Source organism: Gavialis gangeticus, unplaced genomic scaffold, assembly GCF_001723915.1.
Source record: "Gavialis gangeticus isolate Ggan-Ray unplaced genomic scaffold, GavGan_comp1, whole genome shotgun sequence".
NCBI classification, from domain to species: domain Eukaryota; kingdom Metazoa; phylum Chordata; order Crocodylia; family Gavialidae; genus Gavialis; species Gavialis gangeticus.
Genome location: NW_017728994.1, coordinates 32,258,327 through 32,281,434, shown reverse-complemented (window position 1 = coordinate 32,281,434; position 23,108 = coordinate 32,258,327). Strand labels below are relative to the sequence as shown.

Genomic DNA, 23,108 nt, shown 5'->3' with positions numbered 1-23,108 from the left:
GCCTGGCTGAGAAATTTATAAGGTAAAGATTTTACAAGATGATATTTAGTGCCAATACAGTTCATTTTTCATTTATTACTTTCTTAAAAGCTGTAAAATATATTAAGATGATCTTGTGTGTGACACAGATTTGGCCTATCTCTGTTTCAGTCCAATGTTGCGAATGTCTTTCATTGTCTTTTCCTCGCGAGGCACTACAATCATGAAGTTAACAGAAAACAGGCAAGTAATTTACAACTTTCAGTCAAATATAACTGCAAGCTCTGTGATTGCTGTAAGGCTGGAGTCCAAGCATCCATGTCAGTCTTAGCATTGAGCCACTCCTGCATCTACTGAAATAATTTCCACTGGTTTTGACAGGAGCAGGTTTGTGGCTCATAATAATACAGCTCTTTTGATCTTTCATTACTGTTCAATTCAGCATTGAGACAAGGGGGCAGCTGAAGGCACTGCTGTTCTCTCAAGCTGCCTTTCAAGGGGAAACAGCACTTGCCAAATGCTAGCTTTGGGCTCATTAGCAGTGCCCCAGTGATTTCAAAGGGGTGGCTCTGATGTAAGAGAAAACAAACCCTGCCTCCAAGTGCTGAAGACACTGAATAATAAAGCACTGCAGCGCTCTCCAGGAATGGTCCAGACCTCTGCAGCTCACACTGTTGATCAATTCAGCATGGTCTTGAACCATTGCAAAAGATTGCTAGAATATCACAAAGGGAGCTTCTCGCACCATCTGCTTCAGATGTCTTCAGTTGCAATGCAAGTCCAACACGAATTCCATCCTGTGCTCCAGTGAGATAAAGGAGAGTTTGAGACTGGAGCAAAACTTTTGCTCCTCACTTCCCTGGCAACCATATTCACTCTTTTATAATATACCAAGGATTGCATTTTGCCCCAGGTAGAACCAAGGCCTTTCTCTTCACTGCTGTATCTGTCACCTCCATGTTTTTCTCTCATTTCAGCCATTCTCCCATAGAGCCTTCACTTTTGATCTTTTTCCCTGTGGGTATCAGGGTTGTTGTAGTGTTCTGTGTGTGTAAGTCACTCTGACGAACCTTATAAAGAGGTCAGAATGGTCTTATGAGAAAGGACTCTATTTCCCTCTCCTGTGTTTCAAGGGCCAGTGAAAACCAGTGGAAGCACATCTGTTGATTCCACTGGGCTTCAGATCAGGCCTCTTGTCTGCATCTGGGAGCTGGAGCTAGAACTTCTTTTCCTTGCTCAGGTAGATTTGCCCTTTGCAGATAAAAAGTAGCTGCTAACCCTGTGGTAATGTATGAAACTGGTATTAAAATGTTTTCTGACCCAATTCCCCACCTCCACCAAAAATGGCCTTTTACCTCATCCTACACTTTGAAAGAGCAAAAGACCCTCCTGTCCCCAGGGTCATCATTCTTCCCAACTCCAGTTTTCGTCTCTATCCCACAAAACTTCACACTTTCTCATGATTGTGCCACCCAAAAAGTTGGGTTACACAAGAGGGGTCAGAAACCGTCACGGATGTCGAAGAAATGATTCCCTGAAGCATTTGTGGATGACGTCTGAGTTTCCTGGGCCCTTCCTTCTGAGTCTGTTCTCACTGATGTTGCTTGTCTTATTTGTATTACAGTAGTACCCAGAGATAGGAGATAAAGGTTGGGTCCCACTGCACTGGGTGTGTAAGACTGAGATTCTGATGCTCTTAACAGACCTTCTGTGAGTGATCCCACTGACTCTGTAATCACTGTGGAATAAGGAGCTCTTCAACAGGAGTGACAGTATTTGAAGCTGTCACTTCACAAGGAACAATCTGTGCCCAAGGAACTTGTAAGAAAAAGAAAAAGATCCACTTTTCATTGGTTCAAATTAGGAAGCCGGCCCTCAATATTCAGATCTTATTTTAATTCACTTTGGACTCTGGCCTTGTAAGGGGACACATGTCACCCTGACAGCTATTCAAAGTGGGGGTTTTGGTTTTTCTCACATTAATAATAAGGGCTATTGGATTTAAGATTTCTACCCTGCTCCACATTTGCAAAAGTTTATATCTGATATTTACTTTAATTTGGTCTTATCCATAATCACAAATCCGTAGCGCTTGGGAGCAAGACCAGAAAAAGCATGCATTTACTGTGACCTTATATCTTGTATTCATTTCTATGCAACACTGGATGCATGGCAGCTTTCAAAATGTTGCAGTTGTATTTTTAATTATACTGTTTTTCTTGATCCCTTGACTTGTGTATATGCATTTGGTGCAATATGGTTTTCTGATTAAGTGCTTTTGGGGCTGTATAACTTGCTGTGTTTCAGAATCACTAAAGGCAGAAAAATTAAAACTTTTTAAAAAGGAAAACAAAATAAAAGAATGTTTTTTTTTCTTATTTCAAGGGAAGCCATCAGACAAGGGCTTGATATTCTTCAGTATGAAGTGCCTGGAGGAGATACATTCATGCATGAAGGATTTAAAAGGGTACACATTGTAGTACCTTCTTGTTTTGATTAATATTTAATTTTGTTTTTATTGCTACTGTTGAACTTAAAAGAGTTAACATTTTACACTTTTTTGCAGGCAAATGAACAGATTTACCATGAAAATGATGGAGGTAGGGTTACATGTGTCACTGATGGTTATTTATTTTCATTGAAAAGTTGGGGGTGAACTTATATGACCTGTATTTAACTCATGTGCAAAAGAAGGAATGCACTGCCCAAAGAGATTAGTATTGCACAATATTTTAACATTCCAATTTGATTTAAATTTTGCTATTATATGCATGAGTTCGTAATTTAAATAGCAGATGAGATCACTATGATCACCTAGTCTGACCTCCTGCATAACACAAACCATAGCATTGCATCCAGTAGTTCCTGCAATAAGTCCACTAATTATTCAGATCATCTGAAATATTAGGCTTTTCACATACCATTTTACAGTAGCATAACTGATGGGGGTCAACAAGGAGGGCACAAAAATAGCAGCCTCTGCAACTGGTGCTGCCTTGGGCTGTCCAGAGCTGTCCTGTTACATTTCTGATATTTCATTTTGAAATTTTACGTCAGGTGTGCCTCTTTCACCCAAAACTCTCCTTGCTATAGCTATAGATGTAACGTAACACTCATTGTTGTCAGTGAGAGGCCTTTCATTGCATTCAGTAGACTTTGAATTAGGTTCTCAGTCGTTCTGAGCTTAAAAGTAGCATGAAGTCCCTTCTTTTTCCTCTTTTTCTTCCTCAACGTTTCCTTAGAAAACTCAGAAATGTGAGTTTAAAGCCTTCTTAGCTCTGAATCATAGGGCAGCAGGCACTGAATATTTGACAAAAAAAACCCTCTCTTCTCCCAGTTGTTTCCCAGATCTTTAAGTTAAAGAGGTGTTTAGGCAATAACGATCTCAAGATTGTGAGCGAAAATTACTTCTCTCATTCAAGTTATTCATGGTTGTATTCGTTCTTCAGCTTCACAGTGAAAAAACAGAGTAGGTAAGGACTTCTAGAGTAAAACATGAACAAAATATTTAAAGCTGACAAACATAAATAACAAAAACCTTCTAGCCTTTTTCAAACTTCAGACAGAAGGAGAACAAACCCAAAGGACATGAGGATCAAGTCCAGTTTTTCCCATTTGTAGGCCTCCTCTTTAAGAGTTCTTGTCTGTTCATAACATGACATGGAAAGGACTGCATGGCATAAGAAAGCTGTCAAAACACATCAATCTTTAATTTCTGGCAACACTGTGAAAGGCATTTAAAACTGTAAAAAAAACCATTTAAAAATCAAAACCTCCCTTTTTTGCCCTGACAATGAAATTCTGCTGTGTTAACTACTGTGTTTATGATTTTTTGTCACATGGCTATAATTGATTGATTAAAACGCAATTTGCATGCATGGTGGGAGCAAGAATGCTAGAGCTCTCTCTTTTCATTGTATAATAAGATGTTAGACAATGTATTGCTCCACTGTGGCTGCTCATTTTACAGTGTTCATACAACATGTAAATTCCTTTTAAGCCCTATTTTGAAGATTTATATGTATGCAAGTGTATATCTACCTTGTGCTGAACTTGTCAGTTTTATAATATAGACCTGATCTTGTATTCCTTGTGCACCCAGAATTCCTACTGATTTCAGTGAGGGCTCTTATTGTACAAGGACTGGGCTCTGGATGGAATCAAATCCTGCTCAGTTTCCCTATAGTGGTTCCCCTCAGAATCACCTTGTGAAAAGGGGGTTCCTCTTCCTTTCTCTGTTTTGCCTTATCTTATCCCATCATGACGCTTGCTAGTCCCATGAAGGGTTCCAATGAGATCTAAAAGCTGCAGACCCTCTCACCTGCATGGAAATGGGAATTTCTGTCCATGGCCCCTGATGGAACAATATTCTGTCATTAACTAAAACTGACAGAACTCCAAGGAATTATTTGTCCACAAAATAGGGCTGTGCGAGGCTTCAGACCGTGCTTCAGATCTGGAGAAGCTTCGGATTCTTTGGCATCTGAAGCAGCACATCCGGGTCAAAGCACTGGCTTCTTTAGGCTTTCTGAAGTGGTTCAGAGGAAAGCATGAAGCCTGCCAGGTTTCAAGAAGATCGGCGCACCCACGTCACGAGTTTTGCCTGTCGGCAGCTAGAGGTACAGGGCCTCAGAACCCCTGCATTGATCTACTCAACAGCTGGCAGGCTGTGTGGCCTCAGCAGGGGCTACCATCCCTGCAGCTTTCATCCTGCTGCGCCTTAACACACACAGTGTCACCCATGTCACGAGTTTTGCTTGTCTGCAGCTTGAGGTGCAGTTCCTCCCAAACCCCTGCACCTATCTCCTTGAAACTTGGCAGCCTTTGTGGCCTCACCAGGGGCCACTCCCCCCCCCTGCAGTTTTGACCCCACTGCGGTGTAACACATACACATGACATGAGTTTTGCTTTCAAGAATTTGGGGTGCAGTTCCCCCTGAACCCCTGCACTGATATTCCAGAACCTTGGCAGGCTTCATGCTCTCTGCAGGCGCTACCACCCCTGCAAGTTTCATCCAAATCAGACAAAAAACAACAAAGTTATAGATATTTGATTGATTCCCCGTTATACCCTATGGCCGGATCTTCGAGGCGGCTCCAAAGCTTCAGAGCCTCTTCGGCCAGATCTAAACGGGAACGCAGTCCAGAGCTCCAGATCAGATCCCTGGCATCCAAAGTGGCTGGATCCAAAGCCGGGTTGAATAGCTGCATACCTGCACAGGCCTAGCACAAAACCAAGTGTGTTACTTAGACTTATGTATCCAAACGTATGTATCCATCACCATCATCCATTTCCTATCTCACCTGTGCACAATCCCAACCATTTTAACTGTTGTCAATGCAGGGCTCCGGACTGCTAGTGTGATTATTGCTCTGACAGATGGCGAGTTGCAAGATGTTCAATTTTATTACGCAGAAAAAGAAGTAAGTAGTCATTGAGTTTGCCCAAAGTACCTAAATGGTTCTTGCAGAACTTGAAAGCACCCATGACTGGTTCCATACCTCACATGGCTTTGAATTTAATAGTGTTTTTTTATTTAGGCTGACAGAGCCAGAAGTCTTGGTGCTATTGTGTATTGTGTTGGAGTGAAAGATTTTAACGAAACTCAGGTAATTCTGAGACTTGTTTTTATTATCATTCCTGCTTGTTAACAGAATTAGATAACTTTGTTTTTTTATTACCAGTGCACAAATCCTTCCATGTCAGTGGAAATACTTTTAGCAAATACAGAAAAACTTAGTTGTATACACTGCAAGTTTATTTTTTCTGTGCATTTATGACTGTCTTTCTTTCAGCTGTCAACAATTGCTGACAGTATTGATCACGTTTTCCCAGTAACAGGAGGCTTTTATGCCCTCAGAGGCACTATTGATTCAGTAAGTAGGATAGTCTGAAAAGAACAAAAAAAACCCCTCCTTTCCTTTATTAAGTAGGTGGTAAAACAAATCTGAGTACTGAAAACCCTGTTATCTTAATTATTTAGATTTTGAAGAAATCTTGCATTGAGATCCTGGCAGCTGAACCATCCAGTGTCTGTGCAGGAGGTAAGTTTATATTGAAATAAATATGACAGATGAGACTGGAATACAGAATGTCAGTAGGTGCTTAATCTAGTGCTAGATCCAAGCCCACTGAAGTCAACTGAAAAGGAAGGCCCAGTGAGCCCTTTGTGGAATCTGTGGGTTCCAAGAAGGAGTTTACAGGTGCACATATTGGTTTGCCTTTCCAAAGCCACTTAAGGGAATTAAAATAAATAGGAGTTGGGATAGCAGTTTTAAAAGTGCCTAAGTGATTTGAGAGTGTAAGTCAGGGGCGGGAAAAATGCAGCCCATCAGGCCATTCTATCCAGCCAATAGGACCCCTAAAAAATGTAGTAAATTAATATTTATTTGCTCCTGGCAGCCTGTCAAAGCTGACAGGAGCTAGGGAGAGTAGGACCCAGAGGGAGCCCTCAGCAGTCTTGAGCTGCCCAGCCAGGCTCCAACCCCAGCCAGTTCCTTGCTTTCCTGCCCCTGCCCTGCTCCAGCAACACCTGGTTCCCAGCTGAATCACCAGACCGTGGAACACGGGACTGCGCTGGTGGGGGGGAGGGGAATTGTATGTGTGCACACAGGCACAGGTGCAGAGAGAGTGTGTGTGTGTGCGCGCGCGCGTGTGCGTGTGCATGTGCAGGCGTGGGGCAGTGTGTGTGTGTGTGTGTGTACGTGTGTGTTTGTGTGGGCACAGGGCCAGAATGTGTGTGTGTGTGTGTGTGTGTGTGTGTGCATTCATAGGGTGAGTCCAACATGCACAGCCCATCATGCACCCACACCCCTCTTGCACTGCCATACACAAACCCCAGCCACCCTCTCCCCACACATCCCCCCACACCAGAGCATGTGTGTGTGCGTATATGTGTAGGCTCAGAAGCAGTGTGCGTGCATATGCAGGCTCAGGGGCAGAGTGTGTGTGTGTGCGCGCAAGATCAGGGGCAGAGTCTGTGTATGCAGGCTCAGAGGCAGAGTGCATGTGCAGGCTCAGAGGCAGAGTGTGTGCGCAAGCTCAGGGACAGTGTGTTTGTATGTGCCATCTCATGGGAAGAGTGTGTGTGTATGTGTGTGTGCGTGTGTGTTTGTAGGGTGAGTCCCACATGCACACCCCACCTCACACTGCCATACACAAACCCCAGCCACCCTCCCCACACACAACCCCCCACAAGCCCCATACCCACTCACACCCCACATATCCACACACACCCACATGCTCCCTCACCCCACACCCACACACCAACAGCCCCCCACAAACCTATACCCATCCCCCACAACATACAAGAATAAGAATTCATTTTAAGCTATTGTGCAATTACCTCTATGTACAGTACACAAACACATGTAAACCAGGACAAAAATATTTTTTGAAATCAAATTAACAAATGTTTTAGATGTTCACTTTTTAGAATATAATTTAGTATTTTCCTGGTTCTGAGATGGTTAAACCTCTTGCTGAAAGTACTTCTGGGGGTGCTAGGGGAGGGACTTCTGGTGGCAAAGGTCAGAGGGTAGGGGGCGGGACTTCCAATCCCAAGATAGCAACCAGGGGGTGGGGCACCTGTCATAGGGTGGGACTACCCATGCAGCCCTCAACATCTTGCCAAAACTTGGTAAGCGGCCCTCAGCCTGAAATAATTGCCCATCTCTGGTCTAAGTCTTACTTTCTAAAGTGACTTAAGACTAGATTTTTCAGTGATATTTAGGTGCCCAGATAAGCACTTACTTGGATTTCCAAAGGTGCCTAAGCAGGTTAGGTAGCTAACTCCCAAAAATTATTGTTAGGGAGTTAGGTGCCTACCCTGCTTCAGTGCATTTGAAACTCTTATTAGGCACTTATCTGATCCTTAGGAATATTGAAAGTCAGTGGTACTGAGACTCTTGGGTACATAAGTCCTTCTTTGAAATGGGACATGTTTGCTTTTGAAATTTTTAAATCTGGGTGTATAAACCCTCTAGGCAACTTTGAAATTTTCAGCAACTTCCATTTCATATTTCCATGTTGGTTGCTGTTTTCAGCCAGCCTGAAAATGTGACCTTCTTGCCCTCATACTTGTGTGCAATCTTTACTCAGGTGAGTAATTCTGACAATTTAAATTTTACTCAGGTCAGGGACTAACTACCTCTGAAAAACATGGTACAAGAATTGTTAGTATTTTTGGTGAATCTGAAGATTATCCACAGAAGTTGGTGATAGTTCCATGTCTTTCATGTATATTAAATATGCACTCACTTGGGTTTCAGCAATTGATTTGTTATTTTTTAATTTATATAGAATCTTGTTTTAGCAGAGTGATAGTAAAATAATAAATTTGCTTTAGAGGGTAAATTGCACCCTGGTTATTTAGAGCTTAAGTTACTGTCTTGTATTCCTTTGCTTATATATTTTTAAATAAGCACATATAAAACAGGAATAATCCATGAAAGCTGTCTAGGTGAATATAATGGAAAAGAGAATTAATTCGCTGTTCATTATCACATGTTGTTTAGAGCAGAATATAGCATTAAACATTTCATTTTAAAATGTTATCTACTTCTTCTAATGCTTTTTAAAATATTCCTGGAAGATGTGGAGAATATTTGGCACAGCATTTTATCCATGAATTATTTAAAATGAAATATTTCTACTTAAAAATATTCTTAGTAAATTATCAAAAAAAGAGAATCAAGTCTGTGAAAAAACTTTGAAATGTCAAGGTTGGTTTAATTTGACAGGGCTCAAAATGGGAATGGACTTATTCATATTGTTATATTCAAAACATTTAAACAGAAATATTTATGGAAATTATTACGGAATTACTTATCAGTTTCCCCCAAACACTGTTTTTAGTAACTGACAAATATTTCTATAGACATTCAAATACTTATTTGAATAATATATTAATGACATGCTGATGAATGAGAACTGCATGAAAAATGTTTTTTTTAAAGTAGGCCAAATTTCATATACATTTCTTTTTTGAAAAAAGGTCATCTTTCAACAACAATAAAAACTTTTAAATTAAAAATGGCTAGCTTTACTTTCTGGTTTATGAGTTCTAAGACTTTCTATGTTTTCCATTTTTTACATTTTAAATCTAGTAGATTTAAAAGATTAATTAAAATGTGAGTACATTTTTAAAACTAATTTATTCCCTATACCTCCTATACCTGATGTAAAGCTCATTGGCATCAGTAGGAATATTTTAATGTTTTCTCCCTGTGTTTTGTATTAGGGTATTAACCTCACAACCTGTCATTCCTGTTGCCAAACTCTGGGGTGCCTGGGTGCACCCAGAGATGCACCCTGGATTTGTGTAACCATGTTGGTTCCCCACTATGCTAAATAAATTTGCCCAGGTTATTAATTTGACCAGAAATCATAATTTACCATAGGTACTTCAGTAAAGTAACAGATAAACAAAAGGGTTTTTTTTACAAAGAAGAACAAATGATATACAAAATAAAAAGTGATCAAATTCTTTGACAGCAGAGTATGGTAAAACAAAACTACTGAAATCCTTATCCTGCATGCAGACTACCACCTAGCCCTCATAAAAATACCTGTGAAAATCTCACAGCTAGCTCCCTCCCCCTGGGACCTTCATCCCACCTCTCCCCACTGGAAGCCCCCTCTCTAGCCACCCCCTCTCTAACAGTCACCCCCTCCAAAACATTTCACATAGCCTTCCCCCAACCTACCTTCAGGGAGCCAGGGAATCCACTACAAGAATGGGCTGAAGGAGCCTTAATGAGCAAATCTGTGTGTCACCCTTTGTTGTTGTAGCTGTGGTGATCACTTAGGTCTACACATGATCAGCAGCTACATTGCCATAGTGGCTCACTCCCCCATTTCAGTGTGCCGCATGGCACAGTATGGGTGGTTACTGCGCCATGCTTTAGTACTTCCAAAAGGAAGTACTAAAGCACGATGCTGTAGCAATGTCACTGTATGGAGACATGTAGATACACCCAGTATAAACCAAAATCAGGCCTTTAATATTTTTTTTCTGTGGCCATGTCCCTGTAAGTTGTCTGTACAGTAGACTCCTGTAGGAGGCTGTAAGATGCTCATCCTGTGAGTATTTATGGACATGCTTAGCTTTATTGCTATGAATGGTTCCATTCATTGCAAAAGAATCAGGTTTTCACCTTGATTCTTTATATACTGCTTACCTTCAAAGTAGACTCCATGAAGCCGATGGCCCTCCTCATGGCACAATAGCGAACACTCTGCCCTTCAATAAGAGTTGGTAAGGTCAGGCTTAGGGCCTAGTAAACATTCGGAAAAAACCTTGATAAAAGAGCACTTTCCTCCCTGAACCCAGGTCATTGAACTGCCCATCACAGTTGTTATTTTAAACACAGTGTAATTTTCATGTTTCATCAATTAAACAATGCAATTTCTGGTGTTAGACATTTAGTTTTAAAAAGCATATAACATTTCAAATAGATTTTAAATATAAGTAATGATTAAGTATAATTTATTCATACTACATAAATAAGGAGGCTGGGCATCTGGATAAGGCACACCATATTCATAGATACATTGCACATTTTATCAAGCCAGTTGGAAAAAAAAAACATGTTTTTCATGAACATTTAATTGACACTTCATCCTTTTTGTCACTTACATTAGAAATTTCTTTGACGTGACTGTGGAGCATTTGTGTGGTCGTTATAGAAATTTGCCTTTCAAAATATTGATAGATAATGTGAAAATTTCAAAATTTGATAACGTTCAGACCACCTCTACTTTCTATATAGAGATATAGTATCAATGCATTATACACTACAGTAATACCTTGGTTAACGAAGTATATGGGTTCCATGATGTCACTTTGTTATTATCAGAAACTTCGTTACCAGAGGCAGAAATAACATATGAGGCATAGGGATGCATTCCAGGACTTCAGAGAAGGGGTGTACAGGAGGAAAATATCATTAAATACTCACAAACATAAGTGATAAATACCCACAAAGATACCCAGCTGCCAGGCCTACGGAGCTGGGTCTGTAGCCCCCTTGCCCCCACTCCCCCTGTTGCGGGCTTGGGCAGGGTGGCTCCCTGCCACCCGCAGGGGACCAGGGGAACTCATGTCCCACAGCAGGCTCCTGCCCTGTTTCCCACCCCCAGGGCCTCCGCCGCCCAGCAGGCATGACCCGGATGGCAGGGAGTAGCAGGGCCAGCAGGGATCTCCTCGCTGCTGTGAGCTCCGCTCTGCTCTGGTGACCCTCCCCCTGCATGTGTCGCTGCTTTGAGGGGTGCAGCCCCGTGCTTCTGCTCTCACTGCAGTCCCACGCGCAGGAGGCGCATCACCAGAGCAGTGCAGAGCTCACGGTGGTGGGCAGCTTCTCTGCGTGGCTCAGCTGCTCCCTGCTGTGCCGGGTCATGCCCACTGGGCTGCGGAGGTCCTGGGGCAGGGAAGCAGAGCAGCAGGGAACAGCGGGTCTGCATGGAGGAGCTCTTGCCACTGTGAGCTCCATGCTGCCCTGGCGATGCGCCTCCTCCGCGCAGGGCGGCAGTGAGAGCAGCAGTGCAGGGTTGCACCCCTCAAAGCAGTGGCAGGTGCAGAGGGCATGTCGCCAGGGCAGCACAGAGCTCGCAGCAGCAAGGAGACACCCACGAGGCCCCGCTGCTCCCTGCTAAGCCAGGTTATGTCTGCTGGGCTGTGGAAGCTCCGGGGAGGGAAGCAGGGCAGGGGCCCAAGCCCACAGCCCATGCCTGCCCTGTGTACAGATCTGGGGGGTGGAGCACGGGTCCCCCCTGCCCCCTGGGAATGTGTGCGGCAGCAGGGAGCCAGCCCTCCCCCTTCCCTGTACAACCCACTGGCAGCCCTGGCCTGCTTCTCTGCTGGGGCCCTGCAGCTGCTCATTGCAGCTCCAGGGCCCAAGCACCGCCCGGCTGGGCAGCAGCCCCAGCTCTGCCCAGCTCCCTCCCTACAGGGCCCTCAATCCCACCCCCCCTCCAAATATACCTGCTGGAGCTGCTCTGCAGGCTGCCTGAGATCACATGCATGTACATGCACGTGGCACCCCCTGTCTCACCACCTTCCTCCCGCTCTCCCCCAGCTCCCTGCAGGCTGGAACTCTGCAGGGAGCTAATTGCAAAATCCCCCAGTTTCTTTGGTAAAACGAGAAATCCTCATTTGCCTCAAAAATATTTTTGATTTTTTTTTTTGCAAAAAAAGGCTAGCTTCATTATAAAGGAGCTTCATTCCCAGAGGATTCGTTAACTGAGGTATTACTGTATTTACGTGTGTATATGTATGATACAGCCTCATTATAATGAAGCTCAATGCAACCAAGAGATTGTAACATCATACTAATGAAAAATATTGGTTCCTACTGTTGGGGTTGTGAAATGGGGAGGGGTTCTTGTAAACAGGGCTTAGTATAATGAGGTTGTACATATCTACATGCATGTCTGTGTATATCCATGCATCTACATCTCCCTATATATGTAGATGTATTTGTAAGGGTCAGAGGTGCAGGGGCTGTGTGGCAAGTGTGCCTACGTATGCCTAAATCACAACATACATAAGCAATGAGCCTTGTTTGCTTTTACATATTTTTTTCAATATCTAAAGTAGGTACACCCTGCATTTTGCATGAAATGCAGCAAGGTGTGGTTGTAATGGTTAATTTGGTTGATATGAATTGTTACTCATCATTTTAATCTGTATTCTGTTATACCCAGCTCTGCTACTCTATCAGAACTTTTGCTTGATTAGGGTCTGCAGCAGGCTTTGGCCTATACATTACAATTATTGTTGCTAATACTTAAGTTATACATCTTATTTCCAATCTTGGCTTCACTTTTGATTTGTCAATGGTTTAATAAATTGCTGACGAAGCTGTTTCCATGTGGCTCTAGCTGAATTATGACAATTCCAGTTTGGGGTTTGGATGTCTGAGAAGAAGCTAGCTGGTGAATCCATTTTTAAATTGATCTAGTCAGGTTATGACAGCTATCTGATGCTTAATGCTTTTTGACCCTACAAATGTGTAGTATACTGATGTGGGGGAATGGACTTGGGTCTTTCTGTTCCCTCTGATTTACAATGACCAAGATGTGCAGCCTGTAAACAGGCTATCAGTGTGGGAAGGGAGGTGCCTACAATACTGTTTGACAGCATCATTGCTTTGATTACACTCATGGGACACAGATGTGATTGAAAGGTTTTGCTGGATGTGGCATCCTACTGGCCACATCAACTACCAGGTGTGGATGCAAGCAGTCAGCTTCTCATCAGAGTCACAGAAGCAAAGCCGACAGCACAGCCAGTGCGCACCAGCTTCAACCTACCATCTCGCTGCCAGCGCTGCCCAGTTATTTCAGTGCTGACCTTTTTCCCTTCGCTGTCTTGTCAAAATCTGCAATCTATAATCTGACAGTAACTAGGAAAGAAAAGGACGCAGCCCGAGCCAGGGCCCAAAATTAAACAGAATTAGCCATTTCAGCAGGCCATCATCCAGAATATATTAATGCTACATAGCATCTGAAAGGGTGGTTGTTCAATAGCAACAACAAAAGCTGGCCCTAACTGTTTATGTTTTTGTGCAAGCCTGTAACCAAAATGATGTTATCACCTTGTGCTCATAGACAGGTTATTATAGAGAATCTAGGCTGCTTTCACAACTGACTGTGCAAAGTTGCAGTGACAGTGAAAAGAAGGGCAGGAGAAATGAACAGTCTTGACAAGTTCATCAGGGGAGGGCAGCAGGGAATAGGAGATGCTCCATTTAGTAGGGCACCCCCTGGAGTAACTAGGAACAATGGCCACAAGTTGACTGAAACCAAATTTAGGTTGGACATTAGAAATAACTTCTTCACAGTAAAGGTGGCCAGAATCTGGAATGGGCTTCTAAGGGAGGTGGTGCTCTTCCCTACCTTGGGGGTCTTCAAGAGGAGACTGGACAAGCAGCTTGCTGGGGTCGTCTGACCCCAGTGCTCTTTCCTGCCCAGGGCAGGGGATCAGACTCAATGACCTACTGAGGTCCCTTCCGACCCTAACATCTATGAATCTATGGTAGAACTGTTACCATTAACGTTTTGCATTTAAACTCCTCTTTATTAACAGGTTTTTTTTTAAAGGCATTACATTGAATAATAATTAATTTTGTTTGGCTGATGTATTTTTAAGCCCATTGTTTCAGGGAAAAAACAAAAAGCAGCTTTATTTTAACAAGTTGTGTTTATATAATTGAATGACAAAATCATCTTACAAGGGTAGTTAGATCCTTTTGGAGTTAGCTTGTGAAACCAATTCTAGCTTGGTATGTAAGGACACACGTGCAGCTCCCATAAGTGATATTCCATTTGTTGGTAGGGGAAGGAAACCTGGGCTTGCACTCTGGGCCAAATATTGCTAGGAGTTATATTAGTATAAAATAAAAAGTTGTTATTTTAAAACTTGTAGGTACTTTGAAAATGTTCCTCCTAAGTGCTTCATTGAGGACAGCCTTAAACACGTTTAAATGTTTTCCTGAATTGGGGTCTAAGAGCATATTTTTAGGAGCCCAAGTCTCACTGATTTCAGGTGGAGTGGGACAAGTTTTTCAAAGGTGTCTGAAATTCAAAGGTGTCTGAATGCGTGTAGCTGATGGTAGAATTTAGCCAAAATATTTTCATTTCACATTTCCTGCAGACTTTCTGTTTGTTACCCTGCATGTACACCTGTCAGAAGGGAAATAGAGAAGAAGGGGCCCTCCCACCTTTTAGCCTAGCAATTTGTAGAACATTTAACCAAGGGAACAGCAGACCTAGGTTCTACGTCCCCTTCACCCATAGTGCACCTGAACCAGTATGTCCTTATTCACCAGGCCACACACTAGGTATTACCCAGGCCCCACTTTCCTCTCTTCTTGAAGGCCCACTGAACTTCGCATTTCATATTCATAGAATAAACTCGGATAATTTCTTCCCCATTGGAGGCAGGGGCCCAGGCAAGAACATAGATTTGGTGCCATGCTGATAGAAAACTGGTGTAACAGGGGAACTGGGCCCAGTACTGCTATACTTCCATTAAAGTAGTGTGGGAGGAGAACTGGGTCTACTGCTATTCACTGGCATAAAGCTAGTGTAAGTGAAAGGCGAATTTGGCTGAGTAGAGTCAGACTGCTGCAAAACTAGCATAAATGTAAGGAGAATTGAATCCAATGGAGTCAAACTGATGTGGAATTGGTTTAAGCAAGCCTTGTGGAGGGACTGGGCTTGGCTGAACTGGTGTGATTCTGCCTGGAGGTCAGGGCAGACTTTGAGTCCTTCCCTCCCTGTGTGCCCTGGGTCTCTTGCTCTTTGAGGGCTCCTTGCGTACAGCATTAAATGGAGTTATGAAGGAGAAACTTTTTCAGAAGAGTCAGTGGATCCACAATATGTGGGCCCCAAACTTGTGTTAAGGGTGGGTAACTAGTGCTGTTGGACCTACTAGAGCCCTAAAGCTGCCAGTGGGGGCCAGCCTTTTTGGCAAGCATGCCACAAGGTAAGCCCCACACCCGCCCCAAGTACCAGTCCAATCCCTTTTCCCTGTCTGATTGTCTCTCTGCTTTCTACCTCCTTCCTGATCTGTTGCTCTGCTTTCTGCCCCCTGCATTGTCTGTCAACATGTTCCCTGATCCCTCTGTGATCTGCTGTGTCTAACACACAGGCTGTCCATGCTGCTTGTGGCATACATGCTACAGGTTGGCCACCCCTGCATTAAAGTATGTCTACACTGACATTTTGGATCAACCCTGAGAAACCAACCTGTGTGGTATGTGTTGCCCCTCTGTGTGGTATGTGTTACCCCTCCCCATGTGCATTGCTTTGCAGAGGCTTCAAGTCAAACACAGAAGAAGAGACAAGTAGTAAGCAGTTCAGTTCCTAGAAGGGATCCACTTGTATATAGCCCCTGCACATTGCAGTCTTCCCTCTCATGCATTATAGTTTGTCAGACCTCACAACCATTGCAGTTCTAATGGGAGAATAAAACAATAAGCATCATTCCTGTCATACCAAATTTGAACCATGTGCTGACTTGCTTCGGTGGAATTCGCTATGATGCAGGGGCCATTTGCTTGTTTGTTTCATGAAGGAAAGTGAAAGACATGATTTGGCCTCCTGAGTCCACTTAGTCTAGTCGTCTTCTGCCAAGCCCATAATGTGTAGTTGAGCTACAACACACATTTTAGAAAGCAACATCCTTTCTGGATTTAAAGACTCCGGGGCTGCTGGCAGACATTAAGACAGTTTCGTGATTAGAGGCTGAGGAATTTTATGCCCCGTTCCTCAAATTGTGGGGCCTACCATGCCAGCCATGTATGGCAGGTCATGCAGTTCTGGGAATGGGTCATAAAGTTCCTCAACTCTAATTGTGTGACTACCAGTGCAGGGAGGGGAGTGGTACCTGCAGCTGAGGAGTGGGAAATTTCCTGCTCCCCAACTGTGCCTCACTCCCCCCTCAGCCCCCCACTAGCATGGAAGTGGCAGCTGGGGAGCCAGGAGCTTCCTACTCCCCACATGTCACTTCCACAGGGACCTGGGAACACCAACAAGTGAGCATGTAGCTGAGGCTCCCAACTGCATGTGAGCTTCTTAAAGAGCTAAGGTGTCAGGAGCCTAACATTGTGGAGCTCCCCCATTCCCTGCTGTGCAGCACCAGTTTAAAGAGGTGCCTGCACAAGCACCAGAAAATGGGAAAGCTCCCTCATTCCCAGCTGTTAGCACCTGGTGGCTCTGAGAGGCAAGTGCAACTGGCTGCATGTCTGGCACCCTTTTAAGCTGGGATGTGCAGTCATGGATGGGAGAAGCTCTCCCATTTCCAGCTGTGCTCCTGGCATCCTCTGGGGAAATAGCAGGGTGCAGCTGCCTTTGGGACCCAGAGCTACCCTCAGCCTGATCCTGCCATTTGGGGAGGGGTGGCTTTGTTTCAGACCCCAGGGCTGCCTGGTGCCAGACCTGCTGAGTGTCAGGATTCAGCACTGGACAGCCCCAGTCATGGTTTAGACCTAGGGCTGTCCCCTGCCCAACCCTCCGGATCAGGCAGGGAAGGGCTATGTGCCAGACCCTGCAGCTGCCCCATACCATGTGGCTTCCCAGGACCCAGCACCTTAAAGAACCTTAACAAGTGGGATCTGCAGGGCAAGGCTCTTTAACAAACCACTATCACTGTAAGTCTAAATTACTTAACCTCCTAGAAAAAAAAACAGCATTTTGGCAGATCTTTTTTCCAGGTGTAAGCTAGTATTCAGCTTGTTAATCCCCAGAGGTGCATTTTGCTGCATCCTTCTATGACATTCCTTTCAGTAGAAAACACACTTCCTTTCAGAAACAAATTCCTAGTGACCCAGGAGACACATGGTTCTCTATTTATTTCAATGAGGAGCTTTAACCTCTGCTAAGGTTCCCCCCAATGAATTGCACCCTGCCCCGACAGCTAGCCAGAACTTGTTAAACAGCCCTCCACCTGAAATAATTGCCCACCCATGCTCTACCCTGTATCTTTTCTAATTCTAATACATCCTTTTTGAGATACGGAGACCTGAACTACACACAGTATTTAAGATGTGGCTATACAATGGATTTGTATAGTGGCATGAGGATATTTTCTGTTTTATTTTCAATTCCCTTCTTAATGATACCCAACATTTTATTGCCTTTTTTTTTGGTTGACACTGCACATTAGGCTGGTTTTCTTAGCGATCTGTCCACAGTGACTCCAAGTTCTGTTTTCTGAGTTGTAAAAGCAAGTTCAGAACCCAGCACTGTGTATGTGCAACAGGTTATTTTTCCCCAATGTGCATTACCTTGCATTTGTCAACACTGACATTCATCTGCCATTTTTTTGCTCACTCACTTAGCTTTGTGAAATCTTTCTGCAGTTTGTTTGCTTCATCTTGGGATTCTGGAATAATTTAGTATCACCTGCAGACTTGGAGATATCACTTTGTACCCTCATTTCCAGGTCATTGATGAAAATGCAGTTTATTGATATACAGTGATAGGAGATAAGAATAATAATGCAGGCAAGCCAAACAAAGCAATTCCCCCGCCCCATAATTCTATATCTACCAGTTCTAGGGTTGTCACAAAGGGAAGGTATGTTTGGCCAGTATGCAAGCTTCACCTTGTGGTTCTTTCTTGAATGTCAGAGGTCAGCAGCCTGGAGGTTAAGGACCAAGACCCACCCCCCAGTGGGGTGGGTGAGACAGGTTGGTGGTATGTCCTCTGTCCACAGTGGCCTCAGGTTCCTCCTTCGGGGACCCTTTGCTACCCTGTAATCCCTCCTTTTATATCCTTTTTCTCCTCTGATGACTCTTCATTCCCAGGCAGCATTGACTGGTTTCACTGTGGTTGTCATACTGTCCATGTTCTTGTTCTGTCAGCATATTCCTTTGTTTCCCAAACCTATCATATGCACACATCTTAATTTGGTCATTTACCAGTGTCTTAATTTGGGTATGCCCTAGCCTTCTAATTTGATCCATCCACTAGAACTGGAAATCCCAGGGACTCTGCAGCTGTCCACTGTGACCTGGATATAACACAGCACACCTATCTCATTTTATGGATACACTGTTCATCTTTATAATTTCCCAGGATGTTTAGACAGGATGTCTGTCTTCAAGGAAACTTTGTCACAAACAAGCTTTTAGAAACCAATTAACGTTTGCCATTCCCCTGGACCATGGGTGACTGGTGCTGCCTTAGTCGGGGGGGGGCACATGTCCCTCCCCCTAGTGACCAGATCTCACTGATCGGGGAAGGGGGGGGGTCCCCGTATGGCCAGTACTGCCGACTGGAGGGGAGGTCCTCCCTTGGCTAGTCTCGCTGACTGGGATGGGGGGTGTGTCCCCCACAGCCAGCTGTGAGACAGCCAACCACTGTTGCTAATCACTGTGACCGCTTCCGGAAGCAGCTGCAGCTGCTTCTAGGAGAGCCACTGCACTCCACTCCCCAGCCAGTGCTTGCAGGGGGGGCACTGGTGCTCCTGCCTGCCCCCCCCAGCCCATCACCTAAACAGCAAGTGCGGCTGGTCAGGGGGTGATCAGCTGTGCTGGGATGTGTCCTGGCTGACCCGCTTTGTTGGGTGATGTTGCCTGTTGTCCTGAGTTGAGGTACAGCAGCATGATACGTGCGCCCAGATAATCACTTGCTGGGGAACACCTGAGGTGCACCTCTGTCAACAGAAAAACCTGGGTAGGTTCTCCTGGGGCCTCAGGAGCCCAGTCTTCTAAGAAAAATCCAGGGGCATGCAGAATCAGGGTGAATTCTTTATAGGGTGAATTCCACTGTACATCATTAAATTGCCATGGTAGGGGGTCAGACTCGATGATCTACTCAGGTCCCTTCCGACCCTAGAAACTATGTTTAAGTGATTGGAAATCTATAACAGAACAGATGTTCAGTGCACATCAAATAGTTTGAAAATGGCTAAAACCGGTTTGAAATAAACCTGGTTGAATGTAGTATCAGACTTACCTCATTTGGGTCAAACTGGTTTATGTAATGTCTGTCCCAGACCTCTTCTTGTTTAACTTAAGCCAGAGTGCCACAGCATCCCAAATGCTTTGCAGCCCTTGGCAGGGCTCTGCTAGTGCTCTGGCAGAAACTGCAGACACATCAACATCTTCCTGGATTCCCCTTGCTCCACCCCCCCCCTCACCACTCCCTGCTCAAGCAGGGATTCCCCTCTTGCACAGCACGGACCATAGCCAGCATGGGCAACTGGTGCCACCTTACTCAGGGGGGGCACATGTCCCCCAACAACCAGGCAGCGACCGGGGGGGTGGTCACCGACTGGCCAATCCCACCGACCGGGGGAGGGGGGTTGCCCACACAGCCTATCTCACCAACTGGGGAGGGGCGGGTCCTCCCACAGCCAATCTCACTCACTGGCTTCTGGAAGTGGCTGTGGCACTTCTGAGAGTGGCCACAGCACTCCCACTCCCCAGCTGGCACATCAGCGCTCCTGCTGGCCCCCTAACCATCACCTAAGTGGGGAGTGCAGCCTGTCAGAGGGTGCACCAGCACTCCAGGGGGTGCATGTGCACCCCTGTGCACCCCTATGTGTCGCCACTGGTAGCCAGCATGTGGTATGCTGGCTAATGCTGAGAGGTGTCTGTATAAGGCAGACAGGACAGTGTCCACTTAAGGCTTTTTAGAGCTACTCAACAGGTAGCTGGTAGTGTCCCTCCATTCCTTCCTCAGAAAAAAATGTTTCAGAAGAGCATGAACTAATGAGAGAGGCTTTTGTTTTCTGGACAGGCTGATAAATGCTATCAACTCCCAGTGTAACTCCCTGTTGTGTAAGTAAAGGGAAGGGAGGGCTGCTCTAGTGTCCCTGACTTCTAGCTTGAGCCACTGCAGGCATGTGCCTGTATTTCTTCAGTCCACAGGGGATGTCTGTGCAGTTACAAACTGGTTCAGCCTAGCCAGGTTAGACTAACCTGAGAAGATTGAATCAATTCAGGCTCAGGCTTTTTGAATGTCTGTCCCTAGCCATTATGGGCCAAATTCCCATCAGGTATAATTCAAAGTAGCTCTGACTTCAGTGCAGATATGGTAACTTACACAAGCAGATGTGGTCCTATAGTTGGATTTACAAATTATTCTGATATTATTGAACTTTTGTGGAGGAGAAGAACCCTGGGGAAATGAATTCAGAAAATCACAAAATATACACAATGTTAAAATGTTAATAGCAAGTATTTTTCCAGGGAATGAAGTCATCTTTTAATATTCTACAATAATGATCTAAGAGCCATTAGTTTGCACTAGTGATCCTGCAGTATTTTGGATTACTTCAGCACCATATAGTAATCATTTATAATGAAGGTTCAGAGTGCATAATTAGATTCAGGTGATGCACATCTACGTATTGCTGTATGGCAACGTGGCTACAGCACCATGCTTTAGTACTTCCAAAAGGGCAGTAACCATTCATACTGCACCATCACCATGTGCAAGACACACGGTTAGATTTCACCACTACTTCACCGTAGCAGTGCACTAAAATGGCAGAGTGCACTGCTATGGTGAAATAGCTGCCGATCATGTATAGACTCATGTGATCACTATGTCACTGTGGTGCACTGTACGGCAACATTACGTGTCATTACAATGACATAGGACAATGTGTACATGCGCCTGTAGAGTAGGAAGCAGCTGCTACTGTGTCATACTTGAGATCCCTCTGGGGCTAAAATGAAATGCAATATTTGAGAGGGGAAAGAAAGGTTAACCATTTTTCATAATTCACTCTTATTTACCATTCCAGAATCCTTTCAAGTTGTGGTAAGAGGCAATGGCTTTTATCATGCAAGAAATATTGACCAAGTTCTCTGCAGCTTCAAGATCAATGACACCATTACTATCAGTAAGTTGCCAGGCTGACAATTTTATAACCCAGTGCTGCCAAATTTGCCTGCGGGACCATAAGTGGGAGTCTTTGCATTGTCTTTAATTGGAGTTGGCTAAGCCCTTAAACCCACAGTAAGCATGAAATTCATCTTTGTGCAGTCCCAAGATATGTGATCCACTAAGTTGTACTTTGAGGGTTTAATTGGGACTTAAGTAGTATATACATGATGTATAAAACAGGAGTGAATTTCATCTTTACTTGGCATGAACAGCTAAACTAATGTGACTTTCCATCCAGTCTAATAAATCCTAGTAGGGGCTGGGATGTGAGTGTGGAGGCCTGGGTGGGGCAGGGAATGAAATTGTCCTCTGTTCCCTTTAATGGTAATAGGAAAAGGTGATATGAGCCTGGTTCTACTTTGTGGGGAGGGAAGGGGAGTGATGTAGTCAGAAACTGTTTGGGAGTTTGTGACCAGCTGCTGGTGTCTGTTCATATCCTCTGTGAAATGATTTGGTGAATCTCAGCCTGATATCCATAGTACAAAGCTCCCATTGCACAACTATGCTAAACTAGGCATCTGGTGGCAGCCTCAGTATTCAGGCAAAGGGCTGAATAAGCTAAAGTAACTGAGCCTCCCTCACATCTCTTCCTTCTCCACCAACAGGCAACATGCGTCTGTCAGGAGTGTGGCTGTGGGAGTTAGCACCACTTATTCCCATGCCACCTCCCTTGGCTGAATACAATAGGGCTTTTATATGACATGTCTGTCCATCAAAAACTTCCTTTCAGCAGTTAATTCATTTACAAGGCAATGCCCATGAATTGCTCCTTCTTTTCCTGCTTTGGCTGCTTGGTCAGACACTATGTTAAGGAAATGCTGGTGGTCTCTCTCACTCCACTCTCAAATGCCCTTTGCCAGAGGTAGCAGTTTGTTTCCTCTGGGTTTCCAGGTGAACAGATGGCCAGACTTTGGGCTTTCTTCTCTTTGTCACTATTCATCAAGCAGCATGTCTATTTGCATTTGATAGTGAGAATGCTAGGGCAGACCTAGAACTGAAATGTGCACAAAGGAAAGCACCATAATTCTACAGCCATTCCATCATGGGCTTCCCTGAGCCAGATCCTCAGCTGGTGTAAACTGACATAGCTATATTAAGGCAACACTGATTTAAGCCATCTGGGGATCTATCCCTTTGTTTTCTTAGCTCAAAATTATCAATGTTATTTCCCCCTCAACTCTCCCCCTTTAGACAATGCAGCAGAGGGGCCAAGGGGTACTAATGTCAGGGAAAAGGATCTCCCCTCTCAGCTATGGATGAGTATGGAGAGTCCAGGAGGCAGAGTCGGACAATTTACATAGTGGCTTCTGCTGCTGATACTCTTTGCATGAACTCTTATACAGAGAGAGAATTTGGTTTCTAGGATTCATGCATCTTTCCCCAGACCTTAATTAGCATGTCTTGGAGGCTCTCTTGGGGCTCCGCTTGTCCCCACTCATCCCAGCCCCTGGGTTGCGCTGTGCCATGCCCACCCCCCACCCTGCACCCACTGACAGTTCCCCCCACTTTACTCCCTCGTGCAGCTCCGGGAGTGGCCAACGCACCTGCCTGCAGCTGCTGGGCTGCACCAGGCCCCTACCCCCGTCCCTTCCTTAGCCCCAGCCTCACTCCCTCTCTGCCTCACTGCCATGGGAACGTATCCCTATTTGTTACCTTATAAATGTATCCCTTCCTTTTATGCAAATTCTATTTATGCACAGTTTTCTGGGAACACATATACT

General features: G+C 44.6%; 1 protein-coding gene across 1 annotated transcript in view; it reads left to right on the top strand.

The window, feature by feature from the left end:
* ANTXRL (anthrax toxin receptor-like) overlaps positions 1-23,108 on the top strand; it is a 108,318-nt gene that overhangs the window by 33,335 nt on the left and 51,875 nt on the right. Inside the window, exons 4-11 of the mRNA XM_019502538.1 lie at positions 151-222; positions 2,365-2,446; positions 2,546-2,579; positions 5,323-5,402; positions 5,520-5,588; positions 5,775-5,855; positions 5,963-6,023; positions 21,245-21,343. Of these exons, the coding sequence (XP_019358083.1) occupies positions 151-222; positions 2,365-2,446; positions 2,546-2,579; positions 5,323-5,402; positions 5,520-5,588; positions 5,775-5,855; positions 5,963-6,023; positions 21,245-21,343 (578 nt within the window). The remainder of the gene's footprint in view (positions 1-150; positions 223-2,364; positions 2,447-2,545; positions 2,580-5,322; positions 5,403-5,519; positions 5,589-5,774; positions 5,856-5,962; positions 6,024-21,244; positions 21,344-23,108) is intronic.